We start from the raw sequence: 11358 nt of genomic DNA, 5'->3' as shown, positions 1-11358 counted from the left end.
ATCAGAATTTGGCAAAATATATTCACGAATAATGATTAATGATTTTGAACATATATTTGAAAATGTATTAATGTATGCAAAAAATATATGTTTTATATGTCTAAATGTATATTTAACATATATTTGAATACGCTAGTACACTTTCTGTGAAAATATGAAATTGTAAATCGTTATTCGTTATTAGCCAGTATATGTATTTAATATTCCCACCGTCGAGTTGATCATAGAATTTTATATTTAATAAAATAATCTTCCAACGTGTGAAATTATTAGGTTTATAAAAAATCAATTTTTTTAATTACATATTTTTTCATTCGAAGTAAACAGGGTAGCCTATATTTAAGATAATAATATTTAATAGAGAACACAACAAGAATTAGATACATATAAAACGGAAGGATAGATTTCAAATACCTTTTATTGTGTCTTCGATCATACAATACTTGTATTACCGTAATTACATTGTGTGACTTTTAAAAAGATAGTGAAATATTTTATGACAAATCGTAGATATAAAGATGCTTAAGATGCTTCTTAATAGACAAGAATTAGAAAAAGATATTTGTACTATTATTTTTGTGTATGTGTATGTGTGTGTGTAATTTATTTCTTTCATCTAAAGATGTATATACGTCAATTATAATAAATCTCAAAGATTTTTTGCTCACTGAAACCAAAGTTGAGATTTATTATAAACGTTTTCCAAACGAGGTTTCTTTTATTAAAATGGAGCTGTGCTTCAACTTAAGCGTAGCTTTAATCATGGAAATATTGTGACGATACAACCAAACAACACATATGTATTTTATTGTTTAATCAAATAAATTTTCATATCTTGAAAAATATACAGATGCATTATAATCAATTGTATTATATATACTTATAACTTTATAATTAAAGTAGATTATATTACGTAAATGCATGTAAAAAATTCGCAATTGTCAATACAAAAAATCGTCACTAATAATTACGATTAGTTTATAAGTAAATGAATAGTGATTTATATATTGTGACGCTAAATCAAAACGGAATTATGGCAAAGCGAATATTGTATTTAGCTTGTTTAACATGTAAATACATATGTGGTTACTGAATCACAATCGCCCGTTACATTGTACGGATAAGGTGAATGAAATCGCCATTTCTAATTTTATGTATATTCATTTAAAAGCCATCTTTTAAGTTACAGAGAAATGAGTTCGAGGATTAATGCTAATATTAGCACGTCCTTTTATTAATACTAAACACCATGTAAATGCGTGGTACGACATCAATTCGATCGTCAATCATACACGTTATATTCTATGAGTACTCGTCCATCATCCCTGTAGATGCAGATATCCTATCCCTGTGGAGAGAATAATATATTCTTTTCAAACATCTTATTTTAAATGGTTGTAGTTTGAAATACAGAATACAGAATACAGCGCACATTGTATTAAAAGAAAAGGAAAATACCGTTTTCTTAATATATGCTGTAGACGGAATATTGTGTATGTAGAATTGCAAGCATCGAGGAATCGTTTTAGTGCACGCTCGTGCCTCGCACATGACGTATGCGCCGTATCAAGGGTGACAAGAAATTCATCAATAGTACAGCTGGTCTGGAACATAAGAAAAGTATATCGAGAAAGTATACATTAAATTATTTTTATAATTAAAAGAATGAAAATTACACGTGAACTGCAATAAAATCACAATTATAAGATTGATATAATTAATACCATTATAAGATATAATTAATAAAATTGATTATTAGGCAGCAATATGAAATAGATTTTTACTTGTTTAGTGTCTTCGAGATCGCCAAATCGGTTTTGTTGGGAACGCTATCGATGATGGGTTTGTCTAGTTCGTTGATGGACTGGATCGTCGGCGGAGTGGATACCTTTTGATTGGAAATTGATAAATTATGTTCCGAGTTGCCGGTGGCGCCGGCCAGGAGCAGTGCCTCGACTGGCGCAAATACGAATACAAGACCGTCCAAGTGGATGCGATAGTTCTCAGTTCCATTCTGCCGTTGATCGTAATAATCGATGGCATCGGAGAGCGTAGACGTCGGTGCGGCGAAGGTTACAGCTGTCTCCTGCGGTATCACCGATATGATTTCATCTTTGATTTCGATCTTGGAATCAATTTCGGACTCAGTCGACTTGTCGATGACGGGTAAACACTGAACGCTTGCGAAGAACGCGATGAGTAGTACAGTCTTGAATACACGCATGTTGATTGATAACATTGAACGGCTGTTTGTCGAGTTGCCTTTCGTTCGAATGCAACTCGTGAACTTATCGGATTCACCTATCTACTTGACCTCGGTCTATTCTAAAATCTGTCAAGAGAGTTGCTCTCTACTTGATTCCAGTTCCTAAGTTATTGTTTTCTACGATTCTGGTTGAAGCCGGTGACTGCAGGATGCTTCCTGTTCGGTTGCGATTGTAAATTTACAAGTTATTTTCTTACTCAACGGGCGTGAACTCAGGCCGACTACTTTTTTTGACGATTCTTAATGAGATGATGCGGGAACGCGATTGGCCCGGGACCAGTATCGGTATCGCGAGATGAGACGAAAATGGACGAAACGTTGGAGAACGTGGAACGTGTCTGGACAACACGGAGGATACTCGAGGTATGATGACCGGGCGATGTCTCGTACTAGAAGACGATCCCGATCCCCACCTGGGCGATCCGAACCTGAGCCTTCCTTCGGTCGGTTCTAGAAACGGATCCCCGGAAAAGTTCAAGAACCTCGGCTTTTTTTTATATATATATATATATCGTCATGGCACTGTTGATACGCTGTAAAACTTTTGTAATTTATGCGAAGATTGAAAGAGAGATCACTTATGTTTAAATCTGAACTATATACTTTCCCTATCTGCAATTTTCCGGGCCAACTTTCAAAAATAACATTAGCAAGAAGATATATTTTTACTTAATTACTTAATGTTTCCTTGTTTCTTCAGAATCTCTCACTTCTGATTTTTATTATACAAAATTTTTAATTAAGATTGATGAAAGATTTACTTATAAGATAAATAACAAATTCTTGTCATTTTTTTTTCAATCATTCATAATTCAAGAATTTTTTTATCTTGCGGCTAATTGTATTCTTCTCCAATTAAAAGGAGATGCGCGATATTGGAAATGATTCTCGTGATTTTTGAACATCTCCTTATCCTTATTACATTCGGATTGCGAAATCGCCATCCGGAGAGAGGAACGTGACGGTATTAATAGCATTAACGATATTCAACGACGAAGGCGTGGTGGAATTACTGAAACTGGTCATCCTCATCAGCGACGTATCAATCGCGCATCGATGTCCCTCGCGATGATAACCAGTTTTATCAAAAGAAAAGGAAGAGCAAGAGACGGGGAGATACGCAATGATGTTAAAGACAGAGCATAATAGTTATCACACGCGGTGCAGGTGTATACATATACGTGTACGTAGATGTGCGCACATCTATAGTCACCAATCTCTGTAAAGGGCAATGTCCTATCGTGGCCGTTCGTGGTGAGTTCGTTTCCCCGATCTGCCCGTCTCGCGGCTTATTACCGTAACCTTGCCCTTGCTCTTTCCTCTCGCGTACACTTCCGCCTTGAGAACCGAATCAACGCTGTCGCCGGTCTTTGAGACGACCTTCGATTTCTGGAAATTCCCCGGAGGGTCGACGTACCGCGCGCTTTATGTGACTCCCCGATTGGAGAATGCAAGATCAGAATTTTGGCTTTTAAGAATTCCCGACAGTAAGAATCTTATTCCCGATAGGCGCTATTTATATACTGCAGCGACAAAGAAAGAATAAGAAAAGTAGAAAATATTAAACAAACGAAAAAATGGTATCAACGATCTTTATGTACTTCTGATCTCTAAGAACTTATTGATTTAAAAAAGAAAATGAAAATTAAAATAGAATTAAAGAAAATTAGATTTGTTATTGCAATTTTTTATTATGATTTTTCCTTTATATTTAAATATTCACATTGTTTTTGTCATTTAAATATTTTATTGATCAAATAGTTTAATATAGATACATGCAGTAAATCTTCGCACATATATATCTTAAAACGATAATTATCTCGCATTCAGCGCATTTTACGTGCTAAATTAATTAAATAATTCATTGCTCTTCTCATGTTATGTGGGATGATTCTTGCACTAATAAGCAAAAAAAAAATGCTTTCTATCAGCAGATGTAATAAATCTGATATAAAATTCATACTAAAAAATAAAATATCGTATGAGAAATAATCGCATGATAACTAATATATTTTGATGTTTAAGATCTACAGCCATGGGAACTTAAAGCTAAAGAGAATCGGCTGATTCGTCGAATTGGCAGACGCCGGACGCATCGCGATGTCTTCCTGGACCACAGTTCTCGACACCATCGCCTAGTAATCTGAGTTCCTGCTGCTGCTCCTCGGTTAGCGGAGATACATCGTTTTTCTCAACATTCGAAGAAAATAGTGTGACATCCTTTTCCCCAGGTAGCTGCTTCTTTAACGATGGTCTTCCAGGTTCATCGTCAGGATTCCAAATCACGTTCCCAACCACGCTCCGAACCCGGCCACTGCCTCCCGTCTTAGGTCTGGACGTCTTCCTCACATTCACGAAGTATCCCGGAAGAGTCGGCACCTCGCGGCTTTTCGGAAAGTCGAAATTCTTCACATTTCTCGCGATTCTATCAATTTTTTTAGTTTGCTCATCACCGATTGGTGCCAGTTGTTGATCCAAGACGTTCAACATTTTCGTATCTCCTTCCACTTTTTGTACTGAATTTTCTTTATCTAGATAATTCTCATTTATCTGAATTTCCGCAGAATAGGGCTCCTCTTGGCGAACTTCCTCACTGGATTTGATCGCTCCTTGTCCTTTTGATCGAGCATTTACCGCTGCTTGGATAGCATGCCATGCTAGGTCGCTTATGTCGTTAGTGCTGGTACTGCCGCTATTACCAGGGAAGAGCACAACGAAGAGGAGGTTTTTTAACGTACCGTGCCCGTTGATCTCGCCATCCTGCCGTTGATCATATTTCGCCGGAGCAGCGCCAACCTTGGCGAACGCGAAGAACGCCGAACCGAGGAAAAATAGCATCTGGACCATCGCCATCCTCGTGATGTATACACGTCGGTCACACACGTCGTGATGCGTGTAGGTGAGCTCTAGATGAGCGAGATGAGAAAAGCAACGAAGTTCGACCTTGCAATACAATGCTCTTCGCAACGCGAGCGAAACGAGCGAGGTCCTTTCCTCAACTGCGACGACCGCGCGAGTAGCGGGCCCGCCGCACTCGATGAGACCGTTGTATGAACCGGTACGCGGAATCTGTATGATAGGGGGATCCATCTCACCATAGGATTACTTATAAGACACATCGCCACGTCGATTGGCGTGGAAACGATACCGATATTGTTCACCGATATCGTTATGGACCATCGCGGATTTCAACGACACAGCTAATTTTGAGTTAAAAACAAAAACAGAAACCTCGAGCAGAAATAATAAGAATCAAGAGTCAAAATGAGAAACGGAGGAAAAAATATAAGTATTGTATGAGATAAGAGAGATCTTTTTAGCGAACTTCTTTTCTTTCTACGTTAGAGAAAAAAAAGAGAAGATGAATCGTGTAAGAAATTCAGCTAAAAAAAATACGTCTAAGAATATGCGTGCGCTTGCGTTTCTTCCTGTGAATATACTTTTAATCGTGTATTACCTCTTTTAGGAAAACTCTTTAGTCCGGAACTGTGAAACAAAATAAGAAAGAGCGTCAAGTACTCGGAGATAATTATCGCATTACAAAAGTGCAAAATGTGGGATTGTTTCATCATGTGAAGGCAAATATGGCGTAAATTCGATGCATATATGGCACACCTTCAAAGAACACTTGTTTCTAAATTTACTCCTCTAGCTTTTGCCTTTGAATCTGGTCAAGGGAGGACCGATCGATCAGAATAGGGCATCCGGTTGTACTTACGCGGTTGTACTCACGGCAACAAGCGATTCAACCACGATCGACAGCGACCATTGCCGTTTGGAACATATCCAAATTTGCAGCGCTTTTGCGACCGCACGACATGTGCGGATTTTATCGTGGTCGAAGGAGTTGTTCCAGTTTCAGCTTCCTTTTCACTCGGTTGATTCTTATTGTCATCGTTATCCGCATTTGGCGTCGAGCTCGTAGTACCAATCAACGGATCAGCATTTGGGATCTCTTCGTCTTTGGACAGTGTCTTGTCGTTCTTAGTATCATTCGATGGAGTAGCACCTTCGGATAGCATTATGTCGCTGGTCGGGCTTGTATTATTGATAGGCGTCGAGACAGTTGAATTTTGTGACGGCAGTGGCTCGAAAACTTGTGTGGCATCATTTTTCTCCGTCGTGGAACTCACGATAGGCCTGTTTCCCGGCGGCTTGATGGTAAAGTCAGCATAATCATATAAGTAATCGTAATCCTGCGAAAGCAAGGATAATGTCGACGATGATTTTTCAGTGGTACTCAAAGCAATCTATTTATTATTAAATAAAATATGTAAAATGCATTCTGAGTAAAATGTCTAAAATGGACTTTATAAATTACAGGCTCGCTTTAATCTTGCATCAAATCATCATATATATGTATATAGAACTAACGCAGTACAAACTGAAGAAAAGCTTCGACTATTTCATTAACGGTAAGTGCAACAAAATCAAAAAAATATATCACAGTAAAATTTAATTTTTATTCTTTCTCGAATAAAGAAAGAAAATATAAAATAAATTTGAGAAAAGAAGAAACAGGAAAAAACTGATGAGAAAAATAAAAAAATATGTCCCAGTTAATAAAGAGAGAAAAAGACTAAAAAAGAGGAAAGGATTTACCGTATAATCGTCCAGGAGCTCGGAGTTGACAAGCGCAATCACCTGCAGGTCCTTCAGGTCAATCTGCACGTTCACATCACCGGTCTGTCGCTGATCGTAGATCGCCTTGGCCACCGCGGGAAGAATCGCGATGGTGACGAGACAGGCCGCGATAACGAGGAAGCCATGCAGGACGAGCATGATCTGTGATCGATTCTGACGTGAAGAGGACTGAAAAATGGATGGTAGCGAACGTCCTGGAGGCCCCGACCTGATGCGCCTCACCGCCTCCGGCAGGAACCCGTTAACAAGACAGCCGGTTTACTCTCGAGATACGGGATTCAATCCCGCATTCGCACGTACATACAAAACCGGTATACACATCGCCCGGTGGACACCTCGTCTCGTATTCTTGCGTCTCTCTGTCACCTCCCAGCGTTCGTACAGCGAGTACGATGCCCGGCCATTGCCCTCTCGCCGCTACGCGGTCTACCTTGACAGCCGGCCTTCGGAACGCGTATAACATCGCGTGTGTATATGCAATCGGATCGTCGCTCACATATATTTTGGTATAGGCTTTTGTACCTCGGTCATCAGAAGTGTTTGCACGTGCCCGTAATGATCTCGAGAGAATCTGGACAGGCGGGATGGTACTGTCTACTTGGCGTCTGTTCAAGAGATTTACTCGAGAGAGAGAGAGAGAGAGAGAGAGAGAGAGAGAGAGAGAGAGAGTACTTCCTAGACATATATAAATAGAGTAAAGAGATCTGCAAGAGGGAATGAAGTGCTCTTGAAAGAATTGCAACGTATGAAACTTTACGATGTATCGTTTTGTAATTCATTGTAATAATTTCCTCTCAAGGAAAATATGTCTTTCAAATATTCAAGCAGAACATATAAGTCATCCTGACATCAAAACGACTCTAAATTGATTATTGGAAAATTATAAAAAAATTACTTTATCATTAATAACTATCATTTTAATGTCATTTTGACGTTATCATGACTTGTCTGCTCGGGTATAATCTTGTTATGAGATGTAGATGAATGTGAAAGATGTAGATTCTGTGAAAGAATATCCAAGGAACAATACAGAAAATCTCTGGCGCTAATCCAGATTTTAATTTTAATTAGACCTATCTTCTGAGTTTATTTAAAATTCTAATATCCGTTTTCACCAATGTTCTAATTTTTAAAGCTAAAAAATGAAGAGAAATTGAAGTGAGATTAGAATTAATATATATTGATAGAAATAGGCATAATGGTTGAATACAAATAGAAGTTAAATACAAATAGAAATGTAAAAATATTTCAAGAAATAGAATTACAGTTTAAGAATTATTCTTTAATAACGCGCAATCTGTCTCCTTTTTACAAGCAGTCATATTTTTATGTGTGATAAATTGACACAAGAAGAAAAAAAGCGCATCAAGTATATAAAATAAATAAAAGATATATATTTGAGATTTTAACAATTTAATATAAAATTCCGGCAATCTTTCGAAGCATTCGAAAAACGCGCGCATGTAAATGCCAGAGTAGTTCCTCTCGCTACAAGTGCACTTTCCACACTTCCCTTCACCCCTCACCTGTATTCGCGCCGTTGGAACGCGAAAGTGCACATCAAACACATCTAATTTTATTCTTCATAATTAAATTTTTCATACAGTTCATTCCTCTTTTTTCTCCTTTCAACCTTCAATTATTTATCTATTTCATTCGAAGTGCAGGGAACTATGACATAATACAGATGGTACGGATACAAAGAACAGGTTTCACAGGGGTTGAAGAAAGAAGTGTAGGCGGCCCGCGGATTCTCTCTTGTTGCACCTGCTTACACCTTGCGTTTGTGTGTTGTAATCGGCGAGGATGCAAACAATAATCTGTCACCTAATAATGACGCCGAGGCGAAATGTCGCGCGCCGCCGCGTGCGCACCTAGCCTCGGGTGCGGAAAATCGTCGGCCGTGCAGCGCGGAGGGATCGTCATCGTCGTCGTCGCCCGAACCGCGATCCCGATCGTGCGGTACAGCCTGACACTTTCGGAGCGGTGCCGTTCACGCGCTCCGTGGGATGCGTTCCTGCCGCACTCGTAAAGCATCATCTGTTGTTTACCTTTCGACGACCCTCGCGTCATCGGCGACCTTTATCATGTTACGCGCTGACACGAACGATGCTCCAATTTTTTAAGAAGATTGGTAATTATATCATACGCTTTTATGTCGTGACGTAAATTACGAAGCGGACGAATCATCTTCTTTGTCTAGCACGCACAATCTTAAGTGTCCAAGCCTGACCTTCTGACATTTTCAACACGCAACATGTTTTCTTTTTATTATTATTTCTTCTTTCATTCTTGTTTATACTGAGATATTTGGAAATTGCGTTTTACTATTTAAATTGAAATTTTGCCTATTTATATATATATTTCCACACACACACCACACACACACACACACACACGCGCGCGCGCACGCACACACACACACGCACGCACGCACACACACAAAATTTACATTCAAAAGTAAATTAAATTTTCTAATAATTATTCTTGAAAAGTGACTGTTTACAATATAGTACACATTTTTCATCAATTTTAATGATTTCGTTTTTAATTGTCATCAGAATGAAATTGCATATAATGTTTCTAGGACAGAGGGATAAGTCCGGAATACCAGAAACTTCACCTACAAAATTGACAAGTTCCGGAAACTTTCTGATAGATGTATTCAATGATGGTGCATCGTCTATTCAGACATCCTCGGGTATATTGTACAGTCTCGAAGAAGAAGAGGAGGAGGAGATTCTCAATAATGACATTAAGGAAGTATGCGCCTTCAGTTCTCGGTTGTCTAAAGCTCTGCCGGAAATACTTAAGGACAAAAGTGCCCTTGGTTATTTCATCCAGTTTATGGACATCAGAAAGCACATAGCTCTCATTAAGTTCTGGTTAGAAGTGGAATGTTTGTGTAGTGCATTCGAGATGCCAGATACACAGAAAGTCAGACAGTCAAATCAAAAGGAGATAATGAACGCCTTGCCTACTTCCTTAGACGATAATGAAAACTTTAGCTGTGACATGCTCGCTAGCAATGTAAATACTCAAACGAGCAGTGAAATACCATTCGATGAGAGAACATGTGATGTAACGTCTAACGATATGCCAAAGACTAGTCAGGCAATAAGCGACACGCGACAATCAAATCACGATTGTGAAGGTAAGAGACACGACACAACGACGACTAGGCAGGATGCTTTGAGAATTTACAAGAAGTATATTCTCAAAGAAGCTCTGGATGTAAATCAAATATCTGAAGAATTAAGGCTAGATATGGAGAAGGCTATTGTCCAGGAAAACATTGAGCCTATATTACGGTGCCTATCTGCTGTTCAAAACATAGTATACGATATATTAGAAAACGAGTAAGTAATGTATATTCATATATTGATAAATGTCGTTCGAATAAATAATCAATGCATTTTAAAACATTATATTTTTCGCAGATATATTAATGATTTTTTACGAAGCGAATTTCACTGTAAGCATCAAATTGACGTGCTCACTAGTGGCAATGTACAATTAGCAGATATATTATACAACGAAACAGCATTCTTTTATTTCATGGAGGTTTGCATCGTCTTTCACGATCATTATTTTACAGAAATTTTCTGAGAGATTTTGTTCTTTACAGTTTATGGAACTTGAGAATAAGCGAGAATTATTGGACTTTTGGATGTCGGCTATAAGTTATAAGCAGAATTTCTTGGAGAAACAGGGAGCAGCCAATCCTGAAGAAGTGCAATCTGATGCCGTTATTATTTACGAGAAGTAATTTCTAAAATATATATGATTATACGGAGGAAAGAAGTTATGAAGGAAAGAAGTTATGAAGAAAGAAGTTAGGAAGGAAGAAAAATAATTTATAATGTTATTACCTTTCTCACAGATATTTCAGTTTACAAGCAACTATGCCTCTTGGATTTAGTGACAAGATTCGTTTTCATGTGGAACAAAATATTTGCCGTGAGGATGAGAGCGGTCCACAACCCGATTGTTTTGATAAACCTAGTAAAATTGTATATAATTTTCTCAACAAGGTACATTCATCTATTACACAAATTTATCTTGATCTCCATATATCACACTTACTAAATAGACTCTTACATTGAAGTAGTTGTATTAAAAGCCAATACTTTCTTTTAGCATTATTTGCCAGTGTTCTTATCGTCGCAGCTGTATTATAAATACTTATCAGAGTTAATCAACACAATTCAAACCAGTCCATGTCCGAGTTTACATTCCAAGATAAGAAGAACAGGTTGATATCGATTGTTGATTGCAATATTGTGTTAATATTCATAAAAGAATATTAAAGAATTAGAGAGTCATATTTTAATATCTGTGTTTTCTTCTTTTATATATGTAATGTTTATAGATATTGGGTTGTCCGGAAAGTTCGATTTTGAAAAAAAATTGAAACGCAGATTTAAATTTTAATATACATTTATTAA

At 37.8% G+C, this 11358-nt stretch overlaps 4 protein-coding genes across 4 annotated transcripts in view; 1 reads left to right on the top strand and 3 right to left on the bottom strand.

Moving 5' to 3' along the window:
* Positions 1-1003: 1003 nt before the first annotated feature.
* On the bottom strand, positions 1004-2642 carry LOC108685646. Its single transcript, XM_018190541.1, has 3 exons — positions 1785-2642; positions 1459-1604; positions 1004-1348 (listed from the first exon to the last, which is right to left on the bottom strand). The coding sequence occupies exons 1-2, from the start codon at positions 2237-2239 to the stop codon at positions 1526-1528; spliced, it is 534 nt and encodes a 177-aa protein (XP_018046030.1). The 5' UTR covers positions 2240-2642; the 3' UTR covers positions 1004-1348; positions 1459-1525.
* A 1295-nt stretch (positions 2643-3937) lies between these two features.
* LOC108685108 lies at positions 3938-5580 on the bottom strand. The gene has a single exon (XM_018189760.1). It carries the CDS (start codon positions 5354-5356, stop codon positions 4316-4318), a length of 1041 nt encoding a protein of 346 aa, XP_018045249.1. The 5' UTR covers positions 5357-5580; the 3' UTR covers positions 3938-4315.
* A 95-nt stretch (positions 5581-5675) lies between these two features.
* LOC108685598 lies at positions 5676-7618 on the bottom strand. The gene is made up of 2 exons (XM_018190463.1): positions 6869-7618; positions 5676-6462 (listed from the first exon to the last, which is right to left on the bottom strand). The coding sequence occupies exons 1-2, from the start codon at positions 7046-7048 to the stop codon at positions 5995-5997; spliced, it is 648 nt and encodes a 215-aa protein (XP_018045952.1). The 5' UTR covers positions 7049-7618; the 3' UTR covers positions 5676-5994.
* A 1054-nt stretch (positions 7619-8672) lies between these two features.
* The window catches only part of LOC108685259 (A-kinase anchor protein 10, mitochondrial), a 3714-nt gene continuing 1028 nt past the window's right edge, over positions 8673-11358 (top strand). Inside the window, exons 1-6 of the mRNA XM_018189962.1 lie at positions 8673-9044; positions 9498-10269; positions 10351-10474; positions 10539-10675; positions 10794-10944; positions 11051-11165. Of these exons, the coding sequence (XP_018045451.1) occupies positions 9020-9044; positions 9498-10269; positions 10351-10474; positions 10539-10675; positions 10794-10944; positions 11051-11165 (1324 nt within the window). The 5' untranslated portion in view covers positions 8673-9019. The remainder of the gene's footprint in view (positions 9045-9497; positions 10270-10350; positions 10475-10538; positions 10676-10793; positions 10945-11050; positions 11166-11358) is intronic.

Source organism: Atta colombica, unplaced genomic scaffold (assembly GCF_001594045.1).
Source record: "Atta colombica isolate Treedump-2 unplaced genomic scaffold, Acol1.0 scaffold100, whole genome shotgun sequence".
Taxonomy (NCBI): Eukaryota; Metazoa; Arthropoda; class Insecta; order Hymenoptera; family Formicidae; genus Atta; species Atta colombica.
Note: the sequence above shows the minus strand (reverse complement) of the source record. Positions and strands in the feature narration are given on the sequence as shown.